The following is a 25,144-nucleotide window of genomic DNA, read 5'->3' as shown; positions in this document are numbered from 1 at the left end:
ACTTGGACGCAGCCTCACTCAGGACCGTGTTACCCTGATGTACAACCACCTTCTACTGCGGATCAGTGGACAGCAGCCTGATTCTTGCCAGCTTCATTCTCCTGACTGTCCAACCCATCCTCTCCTGGACAGCAATGCCTGACACAGCACATCTGGTCAGTGCCCCCTGGACTCTTAGCTTCGCTTTGAACAGTGACGCCAAGTCCGCTTAGCCCTCACATGGCCGCATCACAGGCAGTCATCCGACAGCAGTGTCTCTCTGGACAGTGTCAACTCCACCTACATCAGACTCTGCAGCCCACCTTCCCAGAGTGTCGCCTGGCCAGGTCTCACTCGGTACAGATAGCTCTTCACTCGCTGTCCCTGTCACCAGAACCCATCCGCTGAGCCGGGCCTAAAGTGCAGGGGCTGGAACCAGCAGCTTCTTACATCCTGGCCTTGGGGAGGCAGCAGCTGGAGGTGTCACTTAACCACACAGTGCCCAGGGTGTCACCCAGCTCATTTATAAAATAAAATGTGTAATCCTGGGCTTTAGAAGTCTGGGGATCCAGGTGTGAGGTGTAGGTTGGGAATTGGGGTGCCTTCTTCCTGAGAGGGATCTGGGGACGTCTGGGTCTGCAGGGGGGGTCTGTGGTGGAGGAGGGTCGCTCAGGAGTCTCGTTGTATGGACGGGCACATGGAGGCTTCTATGGAAGCAGCAGTTCGCCCAGGCTGCCCCTCCTCCACCCAGCTACACAGGGCCAAGATCAGTCTGTGTGATGTAGGTGGAGTTTATTGCAGGAAGAGGGTCTCGTCTGCATCCTAGGGCCCCCTTCAGAGCCATAAGCTGAGCCCCAGGCCCAGCAGAGCCCCAAACCCTCGGCCCAGGTTGGGGGCTGCTGCCTGGATGGAGGTGTAGGGGGAGGCTGAGACCCTGCGCCCACCGAGAGGCTGCTGCGGCTGGACATTCTCCCTTAGCGGCGCCGGGTGCGAACCAGGGGCCTGGGCCAGGGTCTGGAACTGGGCCACCTGAGGGTACAGGGCAGAGGCAGTCAGGACACGCTGTGCGGGAGGGTGGCAGGTGGGTGGAGGGGGTTTGGGGGGCAGGGCAGGGTGGCGGCCGCACCTGTGCACGCCCAATGGGGACAGTGTCCTCAGAGATGGTCCAGAGCACCGCAAGCTTGCAGCAAGGCATGGTCAGCGACCCCTGATAGCGGTAGGAGCGAGAGAGGCCAGAGGTGCCCGGCAGCAGCGAGGCCAGTGGGAAAGTGGACGCCAGCTTCATGGAGGCCCCTGGGTGGGGAATGGGCAGCAGGTTGGAAGCAGCTTCCTTGTGCCTAGACACCCCCGCCCCGGCTGTCCCCGTTGAGCACCCCCCACCCTGTGCTCCTCATTGCGCGCAGACATGTTCCTGAGGCCCCACACAAGGGCCGAGAAGTTGGCGTTGCCAGAGTCCTGCTTCTGGGGAGAGGACTCCGAGTGAGAGGGTATCAGAGTGGGGAGGTCTCAAAAAGGGGGAACACTGAACAGGGTGTAGGAGAGACTAAGTGGGAAGAGGGTAGGTTCCCAGTGAGGGGTGTTTGCTGAGGGGGTCACCCCCACTGAGCCCGCAGAACCACCACCTCCCGCTGGCCCCATCCTCCCACAGAACCCATCAAATCCTATAAACCCTTTAGAGGCCCCATTGCCCACCCAGGACTACACAGGCCACCTGCCCCCTCTACAGACCCCCACGGACCCCTTTCTTGAGTGCAAGCAGTCACCCAGCACCCGCCTCCCTGCCAGGAGTCACATGCCCCCTCCCTCACCACCAAGAGCACGGCCAGCACTGCCAGGCCGTCAGGGTGACCTCGGGCCTCTCCAGTGCTCAGGTACCGGGTGCTCATGTGGACCACGTGCATCTGGGGAGACACAGACCATGGGAGGTACCCAGCTGCCCCCAGAAGGCTCCCCCTGGCCTCCCTGGGCACTCCCACCACCCTTCCACAAGCCCAGGCCCACCTCCATGGGGCGATGCTGCCCATCCAGGCTGTGCTCTGAGCCCGTTTGCCCGGGGCACCCCCAGTGGAAGTGCAGCTGCAGCGCTCGGTAGGCAGGTGGTGGCAGTCCGGCACCCCGCACCTCCAGGGGGCTCTGTGAGCCAGTGTCCACGTGGAGGAGCACTGAGGGAGAGGTGGGAGCACATGACATCCTCTTTCCCCCACCCAGCTGCCCCTCTCGGGCCAGCCTGCTTCCTTCTGGGGCTCCACAGAAGCACCACGCAGTCGGTATCTAAGCCCCTTTGTTGGTGGCCGGGTGAGGCCCCCCATACCGCAGTGGAAACCCCACCCCCTGGATGGAGGGGAGCAGATGGACTCCTGTGGCTGGAGTCCTGATGCACTGCAGCTATGTGACTGTGGGGGTTGTGGAGATCCCAGGGCACCTGACTTCTGGGTATGTCCTGACTTCTGGTCCTTAGGGACAATGGCTGATTGCTACTGGTAGCGGGGTCCTGACATCTTTCTGGGGGAGGTCCCCAACCCCAGGGTACTGACCTGTATGACCATCATTCTCCAGTGTCCAGGGGCCTGGAGGTGCTGAGTCATAGCCTTGGAAGATGAAGGGTCCAAGGGTCAGGTCCTGCTGGACCAGGTGAAGATCGATGTTGATAGGGGACTGGGCAGGGCCCTCACAGGCAGGGGCCATCTCCTTCCAGTGGGTGGGGCCTGAGGGAACAGGTCTGGGCTCTGTAGGGGGGCTCAGGAGGCAATATGAAGGTACACAGAGGAAGGTGGCCCCCCCACATACCCAGAGAATAGTCCAGTGGCAGGAAACTCCTCCCTGCTCGGCCCCAACCTGATAGGTCATGACTGACACCCTGCCCTCGCCAATTCTGGCCCGGTCATGATGTTTGCAACACCAAAATAGGAGCAAGCACACTCTGACATAGCCCTGGCAGGCAGTCTGACCCACGCAGAAGGGGGCTGGGAGGGTCTCCTGCCACAGGTCACACACCCACACAGGGGACCACCACCACCTGCTCACACGTGGGCCACACCGACAGGCTTACAGATTCTGCCTGATGCCAGCAGCCTGGCACACACTGCAGGACTGGGGAAGCCAGTAGCCACAGACCTGGACATGCAAGGGGACATTCACACACATGCTGCCTGCTGCTCAGTCACTGTGGCCCCGACCACAGACAGAAAACCCACAGAGACCACAGAAGCACAGTGTGTGGACCACTGCTGGCCACACTAGCACCCGACTGTCTGTGGCCACAGGACGTAGACTGATGCCACACAGCCTCAGGTGACACTGTCCTCACCACACTTTGGGTCCTGAGAGTCATAGCACCAGGCACCTGTGAATGATGGCAGGGTTTCAGGCAGGCTGTCTCAATCCAGGGCCGAGAATGGAAACACAGGGCTTAGGCAGTGGGTGGCAGGCAGACCCTGCTCTCCTGTTGCCCCAATTCTAGGAGCTCCCCAGGGCCTAAAGCGCAGTAGAGGGAATGGTGGGGGAGGGTAGGTTCAGGGCAGTGGGGCAGGAGCCTGCGCTCACCTTCCCAGTCGCTGCGCACCACCACCCCACTGCGAGGAAGGTGAGTGCCAAGCCAGGGGACCTCATGGTGCTGCAGTCAGTGGGCCGAGGCAGCCAGCAACTGTAGAGAATTTATTAGCGTGGTGGGCTAGGGGTGGGGCTGAGTTCTGGGGGCTCACAGCTGCATGGGAGGGGTCAGAGGGGCGGCACCCAGACAGGGCCTCCAGTGGGGAGACAGCTGGAGCTTGCCAGGCACTCGCTCTGATCCCGGCACCCCTGCAGCTGCCAGCAACAACCACCGGCATCTACCAGAGCTGAATGTTTTCACAGACTCCCCCCCCACCCCACTAATCCTGAGGGGGGGGTGCTATTAACATGCCCATTCCCAGATGAGGAAACGGAGGCTGGGGACCAGGAGTGACACGCCAAGGACACCAGGAAGGACGAAGTTCCAGGGGGAGGGCATCTTGGATCCCAGTGCCTTTGACTTGGGGGGCTGGCATGTGGAGGATGCCCAAGACCACAGCCTCCCTTCTACTGGCGCAACCCCGGGGACCAAAGGGTCCCGGAAGCTGCTACCCTCTCTGCCCAGCCCCGGTGGGGCTTCTGCAGCAGCTCGAGACCCCGGAATCCAGCGGACCCCAGGCTGTGGCCAGAGCCCCAGTCACTCTCTTGGAAAGTGGGACTCCAGTTTCCCCGCCACTCAAGTGTCCCGGAGAGAAAGTGACGCACTGGAAGGTGCTCAACGCTGGCGTCCCCAGTCCAGAGGACCTGGCCTTCCCTGAGGTGGGGCGCGGGTGCTGTCCGCGGTGCTGATGGGGCCAGCCACCACCCCGCAGGTGTTCAGGAACAAGGGCCGCCTCTCCAAACCCCTACCCCCACAAAGTCCTCACCGGTGCCTGTCTTAGCCCTGACCCCTTGCCCGGCCAGCAGGCTGGGTCAGGAAGGCAGCAAGAGGACCCGCCTGAAGTTGAGTCCCCTGGGCACCCTCTTGTTCCCATTTCAGGAATTGGGAAATTGAAAGGACTACAATAAGAGAACAGAAGGGACAGGGGTCTCAGAGCCCCACGCCTGCCCCTGGCTTCCACAGGGTGCCCAACTCCTCCATGCACCCACTCCTGCACCTGTGCCTCGGTCCCAGTGTGGTTGGAACTCCCACCCCAGCTTGGGTTACACCAAGGACAGATCACACTTCTTCCAGAACACAAATTTATTTGGCATTTGGATGAAATGGTTCTCACAGCATCTTAAGAAAAGAATTAGTGCCAACCCAACCAAAAATTAACCCAAACTAAAAACCCTCAGTGAAAGGAAAACATAAAAAACAGGCATTGAGACAATGTACAGTATCGACACCCACCTCCACCAGGCAGGTCAGGTCTCGGGGCAGGAGGCCCCTCCCAAGAGCTTGCCTGTCCCTCTAGGGGTCCAGCGTGCCCGTCCCTGCCAGGAGCACAAAGGTCTCCACCAGGGCTGGTCTCAGGACTCATCCGACCACGGGTAACAATCAGATCTTACCAAGCACTGGTGGGGGGCGGGCTGCCTTGCTCCACCAGCTATGGAGACACAGTGGGCAGCAGGCAGGGCCTGCAGCAGCACTGCCCACAGGCCTCCTGTCCAGCCCAAGGACACCAGTGGGCTGAGCCACCCTGGACAGAACCCTGGCCAGTACAGAAACAGCCCCCACCCCCCCACAGTCTGCCTCAGGCCACCCTCAGTGCCTCCCACACACCTGACTGGCCCAGCAGTCCTTCGGTCCCCAAAAGAGGTCCTCCAGTCCCACACATTTGTGGCCTGCCCTGTACATCTGGATCTGAGGCCTGGGCCAGAGGTACAGGGTCTGGGAGGGGCCCTGAGCTGCTGCAGCCAGGCCCCCATGGGGTACAGCCTCCAAAGCAGGTGTGTTCAGGACCCTTCCCCAGCACCAACAAGGCCTGTGGCTGCTGCTCTGAGTCCAAAGCATGCTGGAGCCGCCACACGCTTCCTGCTTTGCCTTCAGCAGCCAGTGTGGGCATGTGTGCCCGGGAGACCGCTCTCCAGCACCAGCCCCTGCTCGGCATGCAGCCTGCCTGCCTGAGGCCTGCCTCCAGCACACTGGCTCCTGGAGGCCAAGCCCAGGTCTGTGGGCCACTTGAGGCCCACAACCCATCCAGGGAAGAACAAAATGGTTTCCAACTGAAGACTGAGAATGTGCCTAGAAATGGACAGCACCACCAAGGCCTGTCGCCCCAGAGCACCCACTTTGTCACCCTCTCCTTGCTGCTGGTCCAGAAAGGCTGTGAGGGGCCAGGGAAGGGCTCTGTGCTCTCAGTTGAGGGCCACACCTCAATGCCACCCAACACGCCATGGCCATCCCTGGAAGGGAGGCCCCATGGTCGAGTCCCCGGGTACCGTCACCACCTGCAAACACTTGGACAGGTACGCACACAACTCACACGCACACACAAAAAAGAAAAGATCCAGACGTTCAACGTAGAAAAGATATGGAGTGCTAAAAATCGCACAGAACCCGCTTAATCTCCAAACCTCAGAAACACTAAAAGCCCCGGGTCAGGAGACAAGACCACCACCCAGAAGCAGGCAACAGGGTCCCTCAGTCAAAAGGTCCCAAGCGGGGCCCCCAGCACTCCATGCTGAAGATGGGGAGGCGGCATGTGGCCACCGGGCATCAGCTTAGCGGTGGTGGTGGTGTGAGAAGTGGACTCCCAGGAGATGGACAGCCTGGGACATTGGTGTCAGCCACCCCTCCTTGAAACAAACAACCCTTTATGGCACAAACAAGGTAGGGTGGGGGCAAGCCAGGCCCTGAGGCAGATTCAGCAGGAGTTGGGGGCGTAGACATGAGCCAGCCCTGGCAGGGGTCCAGGGCCCAAGACACTCATGCGCACCCGGGGGCCATGCACAGCGGTGCTGGGGAGAAAGCCATGGGGTGGGGCCAGGGTCTCCCGGCACAGAACTAGGCTTGAGGGAGCCCAGCTGGAAAGAGTGCAGAGTCCAACCTCCTTCCAAGCTCCCCTCTTCAGGGCCTCGGGCACCAGAGCCACAGGCCAGCTCCCAGCCCGGGTCAGGGTACCAGGATGTTCACAGCTGGACCCGGGGGCCAACCCCACAGCAGCCCTTGTAGAGACCTCCAAGTCCATCTGCTCTGAAGCAGAGCTGCTACCTAGACCACACTGACGGTCCTCAGACACCTGCTGCCTGGGTGCACACGGTGGCCATGGGGTCCTCTGAGGGCCTGCATCAGCAAACCAGCCCAGGAAGGCCGGTGTGGCCCCACTCGGCCCTGCCCAAAGCCACAGGGCCTTCTCCATTCCCTATTTCTGACATCTGTGGTCTCATGAATTTTGTCATTCTTCGGCCATTTAAAAAGAAAAAGACAGTGACCCAGAGCTATGCACGTCTCCGAAGCCGGCATGGAGCCTTGGGGCAGGGGCTGGCCCCCCAAGGGCCAGCGCAGTGTAGCGGGGGCCAGGCGTGCTCAGGGGCCCTTCAAGTCTCCCACGGGGATCAAGGTTTTCTCGACAGCAAACAGGAGCTCCCCGCCCATTGGGGCCATGAGCCAGCCATCCTCTACACCACAGTATTAAGAGAACTTCGGCTGTGGCGGCCGCCCCCCGGCAGCCCCTCTGTCGCAGGGGCACTGCCACTCTGGGTGGGGTCGGGGGGCACGAGCAGGGCACTACTGCTGTCGGCCGAGTCTTCTAGGTCTGCCAGAGAGGCCCCGGTGGCGGGCAGAGGCTGCTCCAGGTGTCGGGGTGCTGCACCGTCACCGCCGCCATCCCCTGTGGCCGATGGGGCGGCCACTGCTGGCTCAAAGGCGTCATCATCTGCAGGAGAAGACAGGCAGTCAGCATGGGGCAGGTCTGGCTGGGGGGAGGGGTGGGCTGGAGGATCCTGCCTGAGTGCTCCCCACAACACCAAGCAGGGGCAGCTGGCCCACAGGGCTCAACTGTGCTCGTCCCATGCCTCCGCCCTGTGGCCAGCAGCACAGCTGTGTGTGGGGGACATGCTCCGACAGTCAGCAGAACCAAGGGCAGACAGAGGGAAGCCCTTTCAGACTCAGGGGTCTAGGCAGCACGTTCATGACCTCAGTGAGTTCTTGGGAAGGGGCTAGGCAGGCAGAGAGCGGGTGCAGCCTTAGACCCAGAGCTGCAGCTGGACTATGGGACGACCATCACAGAGTACCGGGTTTGAGAGCGACCAAGGCAGCCCACACCTCATGAGAGGCGCCCTCTGGAAGTGTGGGGCTCAGGGACCCAGCTCCACCTCCCCTGGGCACTGTCCTGGACCTGCAGGCCTGCTACCCTGCTCTGGAAGCACTGGCCCCCCAACAGCCTGGTCCACTAGCAGCGCCCCTGGCAGGAAGCTTGTCTACCCTGGCCCTCTGACCACAGATTGTGATAATCTGGGTCCCAAGGGCAGGGGTCAAATCCAAGTCTCTGCTGCCCACAGAGGCCACACAGGCATGGGAACCAAATCAGTGCACAGATCATGAACACAGCAGTGCCGGCCCTGCAACGTCCATCCTGCTGCATTATGCGTGCGTGCGTGTGAGCGTGACGCCAAGGGAGACGGGACGGGACACCTGTGCTGCACGACGGGGCCAGGCCAGGCTGTGGGCAGGGCACCGGGACGGTGAGACCAACCTGCCAGTCCCACACGGACAACAGACTCAAGAAACCGCTTTCTTCCCACTGGACAGGAAGGTGTAGTGTGTAGGGGTCTGCTCTGCCCAGCGCCCGGCCCCGCTCTCCCGAAGGGCTGCTCACTAACAGGTGTTCTCGGGAGGGAGGCAGGGGTGGGGGACCACCCTGCCCACGACAGACAACTCCACCCTAAGGGAAACCTAAGCGAAAGCAGAAGGCCGGGAGGCAGGAGGGACCACTGGGCCTCGGCCCTGACGCCCTGCCCAGGGGCTCACCTGCAGGGTCGTAGAACACCCCGTCTGGGTTGATGGCAGCCTCGTAGGGGGGCGGCGGGTCGTCGGGCTGGCCAGTGTCCGGGCACTTGTACGCGGTGTAGGGCGGGGGAGGGTCGTGGAAGTGGAAGGCCCCACCCTCGCCGTCATCAGAGAGGTGCAGCGGCGTGAGGCCCGTGCCGAACCCGTCGGGGCCGTAATCGAAGCCAGGGATCCTGCGGCCGAGGTTGAAGTGGTGCACTGGGCAACAGGAGGGAGACACAGAGCTAGTCACTCCCGTGCCGCACTTGCCACGTCCCCATGGCCACCTGCCCGCCACACTGAGAGCACGACTCGCCCTCTCTACCCTCCTCCACCACTGCTGGCGCCCATCAGCGTGCTGCAGGCCTCGGCCCCCGCGCTCTGTGGTCTGGGTCTGACCCATGACCGCTGTGGTGAGCTGCCCACTGATGTGGGGTCTTCAGACCTAGCACCGTGGTTCTGAGCCCCCACCCACTCCCCAGGGACTGGGGAGCCTCAGCTTGCTCATGGAGCCGGGGGCTCTGGAAGCTCCATGGAGGCGCAGCTGCTGCAGAGAACCAGGGCTGAGGAGGGCACTGCTGTCTTCACCGGGCAAGTCACCCAACCGGCAGGTGCCCACCCTCCCTGGGGGAAGGGCCGGGAGCCCCAGGATGCAGGGGTCTGGGCACTCACGATTCGCTCCAATCAGGGACTCAATGCGCTCACGGCGCCTCTGGCGCAGCCGGTGGACCATGAAGAGCAGCAGTGACAGGATGAGGAAGGAGGAGACGCAGCTCACAATGAGACGCATCCCGCTGGCCATGGAGTCCAACAGGCTGCTGCCATCTGCGCGGGAGGAGGAAACGCTGCTCTGTAGGGGGAGCATCAGCCCCCGGGCTCCCACCAAGACGCCAGCCATGGCCCGGCCCACCTCTGCTGGCCAGGGCGATAGGAAGGAGCTGCAAAGCCTCTCCCTCTGCCCGTCCAGGGGCGGGTGCCTGCCCCACCCTGCCCTCCACCCACCCTTCTGAGGCTGGGCCTGGAACCCCTCAAAGGGTTGCACAGGGAGCCCAAAAGGACTGCGCCTCCAGCTGCCACATCTAGTTCCTCTCTGACTTCTTGCCACAGCCCCATAAGGAAGGAGAAACATCTCTCATGCAGAACTGAGGTCAGCGGGGCCAGGTCAGTGGCTTGAGTTCAGACCTAGGCTCCAGTCCCACTGGCGGAGCGCAGAGCTCTCTGCCCCTCCCTGCACCCAGCAGAGCTCGTGTGTGGATGCGCAGGTGGTCCCAGGAGGTGAGGACATGGCCTTCGTGGGCCCCAGAGTCTGTTTACAGCCCCACCCGCCCCTCGGCGGTTCTAATTTCTGACCCTCCCACACCCACTTCACCCTCTGCTGGTGGGGAGATCGGAGGCACAGAGTGTGCCCAGCACCGCCGAGGGCTGGGCGGCACTCCCGGTCCCCCAGGATGGAGGGGAGCGACGCTGGGGGTACCTACTCACACAGGCCCCACTCACTCTGCTCCACAGCCCCCACCGGAGCAGGGCCGGGCAGGGAACCCGCAGCAGCTTGGGGAGAGGGCTGGAGTCGGCCTGCACCCGACACCTTGGGCAGGGGCAGTGGGCATGCAGACCTCACCCTCCAGCCCAGCCTTCCCATGTCTTGAGCTGGTGGAGGCCACAGCCAGAGGGCACTCTGTCTTGGACCCTGTGTCCCGATGGCACGTATCCAGGGTCTCACCAGGGGCAACTGCACCCCCAGTGACCTGCGCGATGGCAGGTAACACGTCAAATTGTCCCCAACGACGTGGGCGGTGGAGACACCTCTGGCATTGGGTGCAGTGGCCAGGGATGCAGCTCAGCACTGTGCCAGACACCAGACAGCCCCCGCCTGGGTCTGGCCTGCCCTGCCCAGCACACCAGCTTGCTGGGCACTTCCTCCGGCGCTCCCAAGATGGAGCAGGCAGGACGAGACGCAAAGGAAGAAAACCCTGCTGGGCAATTCTGGGGGCTCTCACCTATGTGAGGTGGCCTCTCCCACAGAGTCACCGGATTGGAGCCAGGAGGTGGTCCTGGGAACACCTGCCTCCAGACCTGGGGAGGAGGGACTGGGGCCGTGAAGAGCAGGAGGACTGAGTGTGGACTCCCACCCTTGGGACAGCTGCGCCTGCCCCGAGGAAACGCTCCAACAGAGGTGCTACCTGAGGGGCCAGAGTCCCAGCCTGCCCACTGTCAGGCTCACACATTCCTTCCTCCCACAGGGCCCGAAAGCTTCCCCCAAGGCTGCATTTACTGCTGACAATGCTGGGGAAGTAACCGTGGAAAGCACACATCCTCCCACCAATCAGCTGCTGTTTCGACGCCTCTGACCTTCCAGTCTCAGGAACATTCAGTCCCCATCGTGGGAGAAAGTCCATCAGCCCAGGGGGCTGCTAACACGTCTGGTAATTGGTGGCCAGCTCAGAAAACCCAGGGGGCGGGGAACACCTAAAGAAGCAGCCCCTTTGCAATGACTAATTCTTAATCAGTTCTAAAAAATCCCAAGGACTCGATCAAGGTAACTGACTGTCCCTCTGTGGTGGTCACCAGGAGGAAGCACCTGCCATTAGACACAAAGAAGAGAGCACTGTCCCAGGAGATAGAGCCAGAGCCAGCCAGGGGTTCCTGGGGGGCCCGCAACATGGTCGGCTCCTCCGCAGGGCTCCAGAGGTCCCCCGTCAGCTGGTCAGAACCCTGCAGTAACGCGCCCAATACCAGTGGGTGCCGGGTACCCTGCGGGCTGGGGAGGCCTGAGTGCACTCCAGCTCCACGTCCCCGGGTGGTTCCACGCAAACACTGCCTCTGCCCTCATCACAGCCACAGGTTTGGGACACGTGCCAGAGCGCCCCACCCCAGCCCTGGGGAGCAGGGATGGCTGTCGCCGAGGGGCCTTCACACACAGCCTCCAGCTCCCCTCCATGGGCCTAGGGTGGACACGGCCACCACGGCCGCCCAAGCTGCTCTGCAGGGGGTCCCCAAGCCCAGGGCTTCCACATATCCCTGCCCATGTCGCTCACATGCTCTTTCTCTGAGGTTGTGAATTCACATGGCGATGTCGCCTGCACTGTTGCGGGGTCCCTCTGCTCACAGCTGCAGAGCGGGGTCCCACCCACTGCTCTCTGATCGGAAGTGGAAGAAAGAGGGTCACCCAGGCCTCTCTGGTGCAGCCAGGGCACCTGTCAGGGCCTCACCCTGCCCTGCACTGCGGTCTTGCTTCTGTGGGACCCTGGGTCTGAACACTGTAAGGCACCACAGAGTGGGGAGGAGTTTTATATCAAAATTGCAGGTTAATATTTAATCTTCTTAAAGAGTGTAACAATAAAGACTGAGGACAGCAGCAATACAAGTTGTCATCGCCCTGTGCGCCGCGCTCAGATACAGGAAAGCTCCAGTGGGCGAGGCCCAAGCTGGAGCCGGCCCGGGGTGACAGACAGGGGAGGCAGGCCCGTACCCGAGGCTGAGCCCTGCTCACCTGGGTCCAGGCACATGAACTTGCAGCACTCCTTGGGGTCCTTGCGGTACTGCTGGCAGCCCTGGGGCCGCTCGCACAGGGCGGCCACGCACATCTCGGGCTCCCCGCCGTGGCAGGTGCAGCTCAGGCAGGGGTCGTCCCCTTTTGGGGTGAAGTAGAAGCCTTCGTCCACCACGTTGTCCTTGATGTCGACACATGTCTGACCTGCAGCAGGCACCCACAAAGACGCACGTGTCACCGGCTGGAGGGGCCCCTACATCCCACCCGGCTGGGTGAGCGTGATGCCCAGGGCCCGGGAAGGGGGACCTGGGTGCACCCCCATGCTGCAGGCCAGCCCGCGGCCGCAGGGAGGGGCTGGGAGAGGGGCGCTGGGCTCACTGTCGGGACAGTGCAGACAAAGAAGAGTGCCAGGTTCTGGGAGAAACCCTTGCTTTCAGGTGCCCAACATGTCACGTGTGAGAGTCTCTTAATCTAGGGGGCAGGCGCACAGCACCAGCCCTCTGGACGTCAGAACGCATCTCTAACGAGCCTCCCAAGAAGCTGCTGGTTCTGCTCGGGGAGGCGGTGCCAGGACCTGAGACACTCGGTGAGGCCGTGCAGAGCCGACAGGGACAGTGGAGGAGGACTGGCTGGGGCGAGACCCAAGAGGGGGACGCAGGCCCTCAAGCGGGAGGAGAGGGACAGAGGCGAGGACACAAGGGATGGGGTCCGTGCACAGGGAGTGGCCAGCGCGCACGTGGGTGCTCACTTCTCTTGCACAGGAACGAGGACTTGTCGTGGCAGCTCTCGGCGCGCCAGCTGTGCAGGTCGTGGTGGCGGAGAGTGGGGAAGTGGAAGCACTGCAGCTGTGCGCAGAACACGCCGTCACCCTCAGCCGCGGCCCCCGCGAACACCGGGTCTGGGGGCAGGAGCACCTCTGAGGAGCCTGCGGGAAGTAGCGGGCGTTACAGCGGAACATCGACGGGCAATGGGGAGGACCCACCTCTGGAGACCAAGGTCCTTGAGCTGGACCAAGAGCTTGCGGACCTCATGCTGGCAGGGGCCCCGCTACTATAAAGCCGGGAGCGAGCACACTTCAACCTCAAGGAGACGGTTGAGAGACTGGAGGGGAAGCGCCCACACCCCGTGAGGGCCGCAGAGCCCGACAGGAAGGAGAAAGACGCCGCCTCCTCCCTGTCAGGACTCAACCGGCGAGAAGGCGTTTCCACCACTGTCTAGGAGACCAGTGAGTCCAGGAGTGTCCACAGCGTCCTGAAGGCCAGCACCTCTGCTGGGGTGAGGGGTCACCCCCAGCAGCTGGGACTGGGGCAGATGGAAAACTACCAGAAGTATCCTCCACAAGGCCCCCTGTGACTCCAGGGCCTGGAAACCCACAGCTTTTTTTGTCAGCCACTCCTGGGGGAGATCTGAACACATTCCCTCTCTGAGAATGTGGATGTTGGGGGGCCTCAGCGGGATGTTTGGGGGACTCAAAGGATGAGCTGACATCCTGCCCAGGAGGGGCCAGTGTTGTGGCCCCTCTGCTCCCTGCCCCCTAGGAAAACCACTGCCCAGGGCCCTGACCCTTCTCAACACCCTTCCTGTCTGTGCCTTCACCCACCTCCCCGTGTGGAGACACAGCTGGGCACCTGCCACAAGGTCACCCAGGCTGGGAGACAGGGGAGCTCTGCCCACGTGACCTTCCTTCGCTCTCTGCCGTGAGGGGACAGAGGGAGCTGCCTGGGGTCCCCGGGCTCACAGTTCCTCCCTTGTCCTCAGAGATACTTCAGGATGTGTTTGGGGAAAAGAGCAGCCCCGAGCTCAAGCCAGAGACCCAAGGAGCAGCCCCAGGAGGGACAGGCAGGGCAAGGGGAGAAACCTGCTGGAGCCAGGGTGGCAGGACAGGATGCAGGCCACGGGCCATGAGCAGGGACACAGCTGCCCACAACTGCCACAGCTCCTTACGTCACCAGGATACATTCCAGCAACTCAGCAGCAAATCCCTAAAGCAACACACATGCTACACATGCAGTCTGTTTTAATTCCACCTGCCTGGGGGTTCCGGCGTTTCGGACTCTCACTCTGACCTTCCCCGTCCTAAGAAGCCTGTCCCTCCCTCTCTGGCCCGTGTCCATGACCACAGCGCACTCTGCTCATTTTTATGCTCCAATTAAAGTCCCGGACTTTGAAAGGACAGTGGGACCGTCTAGAAATGGCCAAGTAAGGAGCCACCATAGGTTCCAGAGGAGGCCAAGCCCCACCTGGGCCCGCATAGAGGCCTGATCGAGGCTGGGCCAGGACACCCGCCATCACAGCCTCCCTGAGGTCTGGGGCCCAGTCTTCTCCATGGCCCCGCACTGGGCACTCCGATGGGCCAGGCAGCGGCAGGAGGGGTGGGAGGGGAGATCCCACGATGACGTGCCCCAGGTTCTAGCTCATAACTCTTCTGGAAGACCAGGAAGCCTCACCTTTGAAGGCCACCTCCCAGCGACCTTCTAGAGAGCGGTTCCGGCCCGTGATGACGTATTGGTAGCCGACCCACAACCTGCAGGGGCAGAATCGGAGGAGACCTCAGGTCGACAGCAGGAAGCAGCCACTGGCCTCTGAGTGTGCGCGGCTTACCAGTTACACTGACCTCTGAAACACTGAGCCTCTAAGGCATTAACATTTTAAAGTTTTGATAATTTTAATAAAATGCATTAAAATTCTAAACAATAAATTCACAGGTCAGAGACAGCTTTTATCACAGGTAAGTCCTGCCAAAGACTGTCCTTATCAGCTGCTCCTATAAAGCTTGTGCTTTCTAAGCAAAATCAAGCAAATTCCTGGTGGACACAGAGCCCTGTGAACGCACTAAAACCACAGCTCAGTGTGCTCTGAAGGGGTGCGTGGTAAGGCCGGGAATTACATTTCAATGAGAGATCCCCACCATGAGCACACACCCCCGGAGCTGGCCCTCTGGCTGGGAGCCCGCTCGCCCAGGCCAGGGCACTGAGAGGCCGCGCTGGCCCATTTCCTCACTTCCTCTTTGACACTCCAGAGCCCTGGGGCAGAGCCAGGCTCCAGAGCCAGACTGCCCACACTGGAAGCTGGCACACCACAGCTGGTACACGTTCTGGTCACCCACCCCGGGCCCCTGTGGTTTCTGGGGGTGCTGAACGAGCGGGCCTATGGAAGGCACTGAATACACGGCCTGGCGGAGCCTCTTTTCCTGGGGATCCTCTGCCTACCTGCAAAGCCCGCAAGCCAGGCCAACAAAGCCCCACAAGGAGCAGCCCCTCCTGACACAGGCCCAGCCCCTGGTAGCTGCAGTGGGACCCAGAGGGGACCAACGAGGAGCACTGGGCACGTGACATAGGGTGCAGCCCATCCCGGGCCCTCCAAGAGCCCCCTACCCCATCGTGACATCCACTCTCAACCCCCATCTCCATCTGCTTCCAGGGGGCAGGGTTGCTAGCTCTGCCTAGGGCGGGACTGCCGTGGGTGGCCAGTGGCCCTGCGCTGGTGGCCACTGTGCCTGGCAGGCCCTGGGCCCTGCCCCAGACTCACTTGTGCTGGTCCTGCCACGCGAAGCTCCGCTCGGGCTGGTCCCATTCCTGGGCCAGGACGAAGCGCAGCTCCTGGTCGGTGGAGAAGGTGGCGAGGGACCCATTCACACGTTGGCAGGTCTGCGCTGCATCCCAATAGTTCTCTCCGCTCAGGTAGACGCGGTAGCAGCTGGCCGTGCCCTCGTAGTGGTGCCACCCCGTCGGGCACTTCCCTAGGAAACATGAAGGACGGAGGGGGTGTCCCCAAGTCAGGATCCTCGCTGCAGAGGTGACTGCATCAAGCAGCTCAGAAAGCACCAGAAAGGGAAACAGGCTTGGGAGGGGAGCTCTGCCTGTAAGGCCACGAACCTCCCGCTTCTGCGAGGCCTTAGCGGACAGAAAAGACCAGACGCTAAGTTCACTCAGCAAAGCGGATTCGCCCCACTTAAGGCCAGCTGAGTGCGGGGCTGGGGGTGAGCATCCCAGGATCGTTGTCCCACCCAAGCAGGTCTCCTCAGGACCGGGGTCTCCGCAGTGGTTCTTCTGCTTTTAGATTTTCCTTAATCTCATTATGCTTCTTTAAGACCTTAATGTCACAGTGTTTATTAAATATGCAGTTATTAAAACTTTTTAAGAACAGAGGCAGAGCTGCTTCTCCGTCTACCAAAGGGTGAGTACAGTCCAGACGTGGGAAAATGAGCAGCCTGGTTCTAGAGCCTGGTTCAGGTCGGCTTCCCCACTTGGGGCTGGGGGACCTCACTTATCAAAGGAGGCCCTGGGATCTGCTTAGGGGTCACACTCTGGTACAGCCAAGGGCCACGAGACAGCCCAGGGCCACGTGCGGTGGTGAGCCCTGGATCACAACAGGGCAGGTCTGCAACTTACTGCTGAAGCGGACAGGCTGAGCCACGTTCATGGCGTGGAAGTGGGTAGTAGGGTCGCCGCCTCGAGCCCGCCCCTGCCTCGGGTCCACAGCCTCTTTCCCATGGTAAGGACGCGACTCCCCGGTCACTTCTGAAAGCAGGAAAAGAGTGGCTGTAAACCCTGCTCCTCCGGGGGGAGGCACCAAAGAGAACCGTGGTGCAGCCAGATGGCTGGGGGCAGGAGGGCCGGGACGGCAGCCCAGGCCCCACTTATTCAGGTTTTCTTTCGACAGCTCTTTAAAAAAACATGCCATTCACGTCAAATGGGTCTCATGCACTCCTTACTGAGATTATGCCTGGGCAGTCTTCATTTTTTATTACGACTATGAGATGAGGTCTCTCAGCTGCATTTTCTAACAGGCTCCTATGGGCATGGCACAGGGTCAGCGGTCCAGCAGCAGCTCTGGCCCCAGCGGGGTTCTCGGCAGAGCCCAGGCTGCTCCCCCCCACTGCCCGGGAGCCTCCCCTGTGCAGCCCTTACTGCCTGCTGGTCCCTCTTACAGCTCAAGGCTAAGGCCTCTGTGTGTCCGCCTGCCCCTCCCGCCCTCCATCACCACAGCCTCCCCACTCTGCTTGCAGAGGGGCACCTGAGTGCATGGTGGAGGACACCAGGTACAAGGTCAGGACAGGTGACAAACCTGGTCTGCAGGACTGCAGACACCCGCAAGCAGCTCAGTCTGCCTGCAGCTGGATGCAGGGCTCAGCAACCTCAGGGCGGGGCAAGAGTGACACGTGGGGGCGTGTTATGGGTGTTGTGGATGTGTCCATGGGCGTGCCCATTGGGGCGTGTCCGTGGGGCGTGGCAGGGGCGGCCTCCGCAAACCCTCCCTGACTCTGCGGCCCCTACCTGCCCACCTGACCAACACTTCCGCAGTGTCTGGTTCCGCTAATGTCATGGATTCTCACATTATTTCTGTTTACTAAATCATCTTTATTTTTGTCTCATTATAGAACAACAAATAAGCAACATAAAATACTGGGGAAATACAAAAGTTTGACAAGACAAAGCAGACTGCTGCTACGCCAGGGTCTGCAGCTAGTCCCATCTCTTCTACACAAACCCTTAAAACTACTGGGATCACCTCAAGCACACTGTTTTATGGTTTGCTTTGTACGCTCACAGCTATAATCAGCTTCCCATGTTCTTGAGCAAGTGAAGAGCACATTCACAGTGCGAATGCATTTCTTCACCACAGTCCCCACGGTTCTGCCTGAGCCGCTGCACGGGGGTCCTCCTGAGACCTCAGGAGAGATCCTCCATACCTCCACTGCTCCCCGACCCCAGGCCTGTGACAGCATCAGGGCCACCAGCTCCCACTCACTCTAAGACATAAATGTGCTACCAGCATCTGAGCGGAGACTGACACCTAAAGGGGATGCATCTTCAAGGCCCGTGGCTCGAGCTGCCCTCTTCTGCTGGGGAGAGGTGGGGAGCGGGTGACCTTGGCTCCCTGGCACTGGGTGGCCCCCATGTGATCACCCGGCCCTGCTCCCAGAGGAGACTGGCTGCTACAAAGCCCCTATCTCTGGTCCCCACGGACAGCACGCAGAGGAGCAGGAAGACCCACGGGGGGGAGCTGGGGGATGTGGGCCAGGATAATGAGGGACGTGGGCCAGGATAAGGAGGGAGGGGACGGAGGGCCTCCCGGCAGAGGGACAGCTTGGGAGAGGCTGAGGCGGGCAGGCCTGGGGCAAGCTTGCGCACAAGCTTGGGTGTGTCACTCGGCCTGAATCTCACATCTCCCTTCTGTCTGCTCAAACGAGCAAGACCTGTGGGTCTGCTCTGCGTCGTGGCCTCTTCCCAGACGGAGCACAGCACTGGGGACAGGACAGGCCCACCACTCCCAGAGAGATGGGAATCTGGGGCAGAGGGGAGAGCAAGGAAGAGCAGCTCTGCTGGCCCCGAGCACCTGGAGGCCAGGACGCTGCCTGCAGTGAGGCCATCTGCAGCCACGGGGAACACTGCGGGGATGCGACCAGGCAGCCTGGTGGTGGTGGAGGAAGCAACTTGGTGCTAAGCCAGCTTCTCTAAGGTTCAGGTGGCAACTCTGAGCCCTCCTCTGCCCACCATTTCTCTTCCCACCCCAAGCCCACATCCACAACCTCATCACCATCATCCAGGCCTGTTACGTCTCATGGAAACCCACCAGCAGACATGGGCCTTCACAGCAAGAAGATACCAGACCAGGGCCCTTGGAGCGTCCAGGGGGCAGAAGCAAAAGATGAGGGGGGCTGTGGGGAGGCAGAACTCACTGTGCCAGCAGCCTGACAGCCCACTGAGGACCATGACAGGGAAGAGTTCCCCGAGCCCTGCAGACAGCTGGACCACAGCCCAGACACCCCAGAGCTGCTCCTACCTCCTACTTCAGGGCGTCAGGCACTGTCCTGGGCTCGTGGCAGCAAGTGACAGGCCCCGAGTGAGAGGTTGAGCCCCCCTCCACCCCCTACAGCTGGCCTTGGCCCTGTTCTATGTGGGACACACCATCAGGAGCATTTCTGTCCTCCCGTTTCACACCCACATGGACGACACACACGGGACACGTAGAGTAACTGCAAACGTAAGGCTGGTCCCTCCTGCTGCTCCTGGGTCCATGGACGACTGACACAAGTTCACAGATGGGTGTTTTACCTTCTGCTACTGCGGACTGAAGCCCCCAAGCCCAGACACGCTCTGGCTGTGGCTGCAGCAGGCTGGCCAGTGGGGCTCCTCACCCCCAGTTAAGTCTTAGACATGCACATCACAGGGTGAGACAGAAAACCCCTCTCCCCTCCCCTCCCCCAGCCCCCTGCTCCTAATCCCGTTTCCCACAGAAAATTCTTCCGATCGTTTTAAAATTATTTTATTCTTTCTTCGTCTTCTGGTAGTTTTTTTTAAGTTACTATTTCTTCTGACAGTCACATCTATATTCCCAAATAATACATTTACCCAGCTATTTCGAGTGTTATCAGTTTTAAATGTCACCCACTGACTGAGAGTCAGGCAGGTGCACAGAGCTCTCACACACTCTTACCTTCCCAACGGAGTGGAATCAATTTCAGAATTCAAGTCAGTAAAATAACATAATAATATAAGTATTCAGCACTTGGGAGCCACACAGCATACTAAGGTTATTTTGATTCTCTAAACAATTCTCTTTTTTTCTAGTTAATGTTTGCATTGATTTTAAAATTTACTTAGTTTTGCACATCAACCACTATTTTTTTGAGCAGCTACAGCAGATAATCAAGGCTAACAGTGAACATTTTAAACACTCAAAACACTGCATCAGAGTCTTCCAGCTCGACTTTGTTTCCTGAAGCGCCAGGCCACCTTCTTTCTTGCTTAACTCTGTACTTTTACAAGATCACATCTTTCTAAGGAAGGCTAGGGCAACTGTTATGAGTCTGCTCACATCTGAAAATTTCTTTATTTTATCCTCATGTATGATTGGTTTCTCTGGGTATAAAAATCCCAGATTAAAAGCATTTTTGAAGTTTCTGGTTAAAGATATCAGATTGAATAAACATACTGGTTCACCTCTAGTCTCTCCTGAAACCCAGTGACACAGAAATGGGATTTTAAAAAGGCATAGTCACAAGGACAAAAAGAACAGCAAAAAGAATGAAAAACGAAAACCTGGGAACCAGAAGGACAAGTGATGACGAAGGTGGAGGAGCGACCACACCCCGTGAACGCCTGCTTCTGCCGCCGCCCTGGCGCCCCACCCGGGCTAGCATTTGTCAGTCTCAAAACTGTCTTCTGTTAGAAGCAATCACTCAGAGTGGGCCGCAAAGGTAAACCGTAGGCCAGACTAGGAAAGTGAAGTAGAAGACGTGAAAGCCTCAGACGCTGACCCTCAGACCCAGCAGCCCGACTTGTGAGAGCAGGAATTTGCACTGACGGCAGATGCCTTTCCAAAAGAGCCCCCAACCCCACGTGCGCACAAGGCACACTTACTGGGACACTGTCTTTAACAGCAAACCAATGAGAGCGAGCAAACCAATGTGGACCTAGAGGTCCACACGCAGGAGACGGAGACGGGTTCACAAAGTACAGCCCGCTCCTCAGGCGGAGGGCACCACAGCAGTTAAGGAACGACTTTATGAATTAATGCAGAGAGATTTGAAGGATACTTTGAATTAAAAAGAAAAGAATCACAGCGCAAAGATCATACACAGGAAGACACTTCTTTATGTTAAGGGGCAAAGAAAAAGAAAGAGAAGGAAGTAAAATACACATACATTTGCTTATTTTTATAATAACCCCCCCCCCCCAAACTCAGTAAAGATAAGCCAGACACCAATCCAGTCAGCAGCCTACCGGACGTGAAGGGGACAGAACTTCTAAGTGTGTGCTTTTGTATGGTTTATACTTCTGAATCTTGCTAATGTTTTACATATTCTAAAAATAAATCAGATACACAATCTCGTGGATTCACTAAAACCCATGAAATTGTATCCTTTAAAGGGGTAACTTTTATGGTACATGATTTATATCTCAAATTAAAAGTAAATTAAATCAATAAGATGACAAGGCCAAGTCAAGTGAAATGCAAACACTCAGATATTAATGAATCACACAAGAAAAGCAAGACTGAGCCCAGGGACTTCTTTTTTTTTAAATATAGAGAATAAAAACTTATTGTTTAGAAAGCCTTTTATCACTTTAAAATTGTAATGTACTGTCTAAAATTAATTCTCTTAGGATTAAATACTGACCTCCCACATTTAGGGTTAGAGCTCATTTGAGATCATCCTTGTGAACAAGTCACACGAGAAAAGTGGGACTGAACCCAGGGACTTCTGGCTGGAGAGCTGCCTGCATCCTCAGCAGGACACAATCCAGCACTGTCAGGACTGCAGAGAAATCCCAGATTCAGCTGGCAGGTCTATTCCTGGTGGGGGGACAGGAGCAGCATCTCTCGGACTCTCGCCTGTGTGTTCTGGAATCGGCCCAGCGCGTACAGATCTGAAGGGCGCCGGGAGCCAGGGTTCTTACTTGGGAGAGGGTACAAACACAAGCTGTGAGAAGGAGAGGGGGAAATCTAGCGCATGTCAGAGTCGGAGGAATCAGCAAATAGGAACTTATGACTAAAAAGAGGGTTTCCCACTCTGTGCTCTGATCGAGCCCGGAAGCTAAGACTCAGCCCTGGGCTCCTCAGAGAAGCGGCTGAGCCCACGTCTGGCGCCAAACAAGCACAAGTGAGCCCGGAGCAGCCGGCAGCGCCAGGAGCTGGAGAGCGCTTCCCGACACAGGACCGTTCACGACGTGCGGGGCACTCGGCAGAATCACACGCGCACCGTCCAAACCAGCGCTGTCCTACGGGACTCAGAGAGGAGCCATCAGCGTCAGCTAAAACAGCGGGAACACCCAGGGCACCCTCCACGAACTAGGTACTCACCACTCGCTCACAGCTCACTCTTCATTACAAAAGGGGGGACAATTACCACAGAGAAATCTGGCGGACACTTAACAAACGATCAAACACAGGACAAGTGGGCTCACGTGCCCCGTGACTTGACACTTTGTGACCTGCTTAGAAAGTCTCATCTGAATCTAATCATGAGGAAACAAGTAAACTGAAGGACATTCTATAAAACGATCGGTGTGGACTCTTCAAATCTGTCGACGTCATGTGAGATCAGTAATTTTTCAAAAGGCTGGGGATACCTCTTGATTAAAGGACAAAGCAAGCTGGTGAGAAAATACGACAGGTGACCTCTGAGTAAATCCTGGACTTACAGTCACTATGGCCTGCATATAAGATAAGAGCACTGTAGCAAGGGTCTCGCACGTGAAAACTGTACTGGGGTCACACAGTGGACTGTTATTCTCAGAAGGTGGGTGAACACTAGGGTAAACGTTGTATCTGTAACACGCTTTCAAGGTACAGGAGAACACGGACGGTGGTGTGTGCAGGGGAGGGCCCGCGAGCCCTCACGGCACTGTTCTCACGCCTTTCCTGTAGGTGGACGCTTCCCGTGTCAATAGTCAGGGAAGAGGCAGCCGGGCAGCCTGGCCCTCCTCCACCCAGAACACAGTGACTTACTGATTAGAGAGCCAAACAGGTGGTCTCTGGGAGGGGACTCCAGTCCAGCTGCAAGTCAGGGCTCTTCACTGAAGGAGCAGGTGGCACACTCCCAGCCCCTCTTCCTCCACTCTGCTCCTCCAGGTGGAAAAATCTGGCCAGCCCGAGAGAAAGGTCCCAAAGGGGAGGACACCTTGCTGACAGTTGAGCGGCTCACCCTCAGGGAAGCCCAGGCAGACGAGGACCACCGACTTCTGCAGAGAGCCTTCGGACGCCAGACAGGGACCAAAACCACAGAGGAAACCCAGAGATGACAGCGAGAAGACACCGTGTGTCCACGTCCTCACGGCCAGGCTGCGCTGCAGACGTGAGACAAGGCGGGGGCCACGGAGCCACCCGCGGACAGCACCAACCCCATCGCCGGGAAGAAGCTCCTGGAGAGCGAAAGTGGGAGAGATGTGGTTCAAGCAGACACTTCCTAAAAGTAAGATGAAAAGACAAAGAGGTGGAAAGCTGGAGAGTTGGAAAGAATGGAGGGTCTGTCCAAGAGCCCAATTCCCTGTAACAGGAGTTCTGGAGACAGAAGAGACAGACGGGAGCAAGAGGGACACCCGGAGGTTCCTTCCCCTGGACCCAAAGGCCTGTGCTTCTGAGGTGAAGAGATGTACCGGGTGGCGGCACAACTACCAGAACAGCCGGAATCTCCAGGAAGAAACAGGTTACAGGCAAAGAACCAGGACATTCTGAGAACGAGGACAATGGAGTAAATCTTCAAAAGCGTAGGAGAAAATGATTTCTAGCTTAGAAGTCTGAATCCAGCCAATCTGCCCTGCGTGGGGGTGTTAGACACTGCAAACCAGGAATCACAAACCTGTCTCCCATCGTCCTTTTCTGCAAAACTTCCGCTTCAATGAAGGAACAACCCGAACCAGGAAGCCATAAAACAGAGGCTCTAACATAAACAAGAGGGATGTGGGAGAAAGCGACTGACTACCCCCACTGGTGGGGAAGGGAGGCGAGAGGCCGGGGCGGCGGGGGCTCCGGCAGAACACGTGGGAGACTGCAGCTGAGGAGGCATGGCCAAAGGGGGCCTGCTAAGGGCATTTTCTAAAAACAGTAAATCTACGGCCACTCTGGAAGGCAATTTCTTAAAAAATTAAACACACATTTACAATATGACCCTGAAATCCCACCCCTACCCATTCGCCCAAGAGAAATGCAAGCGTGGACCCCCCATAAAAACGTGTCTGCTAATGTTCCCAGCTGCTTCCTTCATACCCGCCCCTAAGTGGGAGCAACCAAAGGCCCATTAAATCAACACATCAACAAAATGTGGTGTCATCCACACAATGGAATGTCTGGGGAAGAAACAGAACAACTACAGTTGACCCTTGAACAGCGCAGAGGTTGGGGCACCGGCCCTCCACACAATTGCGAGTCCGAGGATAAGTCCCAGTCGGCCCTCCCCACCCAGGGTTCCTCCATATCCGCAGAGTTGAGGAACCGTGGATCGAAAACACAGCCGTACGTAAAGACACCCATGCAGAAGGGGACCCACACAGTTCATGCCCACGCTGCTCAAGGGTCAACTGTCCTGAGATGCGCTAGACACGGACAACCCCCAAACATAATGCTACGTGAAAGAGGTTAGCTTCAAAGGTGGCAAACTGTATGACTCATTTTACATGAAACATCTAGAACAGTCTATGGGAGACAGAAAATAGATCAGTGGTTGCCTGGGCCTTGGGGAGGGAACAGAGTTAACTGCAAATGGATATGGGGGTCGTTTTGGGGGATGGAAATGTTCCAAAATTGACGAGTGATGGTTGTAGAACTCTGTACTGCAACCAAGTTACCAAAAATCACTGAAATGCACACTTTTAAAACCAGTGAATTTTATGATACATAAATTATATCTCAATAAAGCTGCTAAAACATTGAAAGACTAACACAGGACATATAACAGGTTAAAAAAAAAGCACATATCCTGTTGATCCTTTGAACAACATGGTTTGAACTGTGCAGGTCCATAAATAGGCAGATTTTTTCCCAATATACTGTTTACGACCCACAGTATAATTCAAATGCCAAACTGGCGGATACAGAGGGCCCACTAAGGGACTCGAGCACCTGCGGATTCTGGTACCTGAGCAGGTCCTGGACCAACCCCTGTGGATTCCAAGGGATGACCGTACAACATAAACATTTAACCATTCTTAAGTACACCGCTCAGAGACCCTGCTTTCAATTCTCTGGGGACACATGCAGAAGTGGAGTTGCTGGGTCATGTGGTCAGTCAGTCTACTTTTGGTTTGTTGATGAAGTGCTATACTGTTTTCCACGGAATCTGTACCATTTTACATTCCCACCAACCATCCACAAGGGTTCCAATTTCTTTCACATACTCACTAACGCTTTTTCTTTTCTTTTCTTTTTTTAAATACCAGCCATCTTAATGAGTATAAGGAGGTATCTCACTGTGGTCAATTCCATGTCCCTGATGATTAGTGATGGTGAGCATGTTTTCATGTGCTTCTTGGCCATTTGTATACCTCCTTTGGAGAAACTCAAGTCCTTTACCCATTTTTAAATCAGATTGCTTGTTTTCTTGTTGTTGAGCTATATATATTCTTTATATATTCTGAGTGTTAACCCCTTATCAGATATGATTTGCAAATATTTTATCTCATTCGATTTTTCACTCTGCTGAATGCTTCCTTTAATGCACAGAACTTCTTAACTTTGATGTAACTCAATGTGTCTATTTTTCTTTTGCT

The 25,144-nt window shown here is 57.9% G+C and overlaps 2 protein-coding genes across 8 annotated transcripts in view; both read right to left on the bottom strand.

The window, feature by feature from the left end:
• Positions 1 to 799: 799 nt before the first annotated feature.
• On the bottom strand, positions 800 to 5,848 carry LOC105095296 (carbonic anhydrase 15). The gene is made up of 9 exons (XM_064480944.1): positions 5,826 to 5,848; positions 3,523 to 3,551; positions 3,287 to 3,322; positions 2,514 to 2,684; positions 1,981 to 2,141; positions 1,788 to 1,880; positions 1,379 to 1,440; positions 1,106 to 1,277; positions 800 to 1,008 (listed from the first exon to the last, which is right to left on the bottom strand). Exons 1-9 carry the CDS (start codon positions 5,846 to 5,848, stop codon positions 814 to 816), a joined length of 942 nt encoding a protein of 313 aa, XP_064337014.1. The 3' UTR covers positions 800 to 813.
• DGCR2 (DiGeorge syndrome critical region gene 2) overlaps positions 4,694 to 25,144 on the bottom strand; it is a 41,401-nt gene continuing 20,950 nt past the window's right edge. For 4 of the 7 annotated variants that reach the window (XM_031443206.2, XM_031443204.2, XM_064480983.1 and 1 more), the window contains 8 exons: positions 16,322 to 16,450; positions 15,459 to 15,678; positions 14,378 to 14,454; positions 12,679 to 12,855; positions 11,931 to 12,134; positions 9,113 to 9,265; positions 8,423 to 8,659; positions 4,694 to 7,328 (listed from right to left, as the gene is read on the bottom strand). In XM_031443206.2, the coding sequence (XP_031299066.2) occupies positions 7,072 to 7,328; positions 8,423 to 8,659; positions 9,113 to 9,265; positions 11,931 to 12,134; positions 12,679 to 12,855; positions 14,378 to 14,454; positions 15,459 to 15,678; positions 16,322 to 16,450 (1,454 nt within the window). In that variant the 3' untranslated portion in view covers positions 4,694 to 7,071. The remainder of the gene's footprint in view (positions 7,329 to 8,422; positions 8,660 to 9,112; positions 9,266 to 11,930; positions 12,135 to 12,678; positions 12,856 to 14,377; positions 14,455 to 15,458; positions 15,679 to 16,321; positions 16,451 to 25,144) is intronic. The other 3 variants (XM_064480984.1, XM_031443205.2, XM_031443207.2) reach the window with 2 other exon arrangements.

The sequence above is a fragment of the Camelus dromedarius genome, chromosome 31 (assembly GCF_036321535.1).
Source record: "Camelus dromedarius isolate mCamDro1 chromosome 31, mCamDro1.pat, whole genome shotgun sequence".
Lineage (NCBI taxonomy): Eukaryota > Metazoa > Chordata > Mammalia > Artiodactyla > Camelidae > Camelus > Camelus dromedarius.
This window is presented reverse-complemented; position numbering and strand designations above follow the sequence as displayed.

Excerpts from the sequence above, each read along its gene's own strand:
- LOC105095296 (XM_064480944.1), bottom strand. The coding sequence starts at position 5,848 with ATGGCGTGTTGGGTGGCATTGAG. Across the intron at positions 3,323-3,522 it reads GGTGCGCAGCGACTGGGAAG|GTGCCTGGTGCTATGACTCT; the intron begins GTGAGCGCAGGC and ends CATCATTCACAG. Across the intron at positions 1,881-1,980 it reads GGCAGCATCGCCCCATGGAG|ATGCACGTGGTCCACATGAG; the intron begins GTGGGCCTGGGC and ends GTGTCTCCCCAG.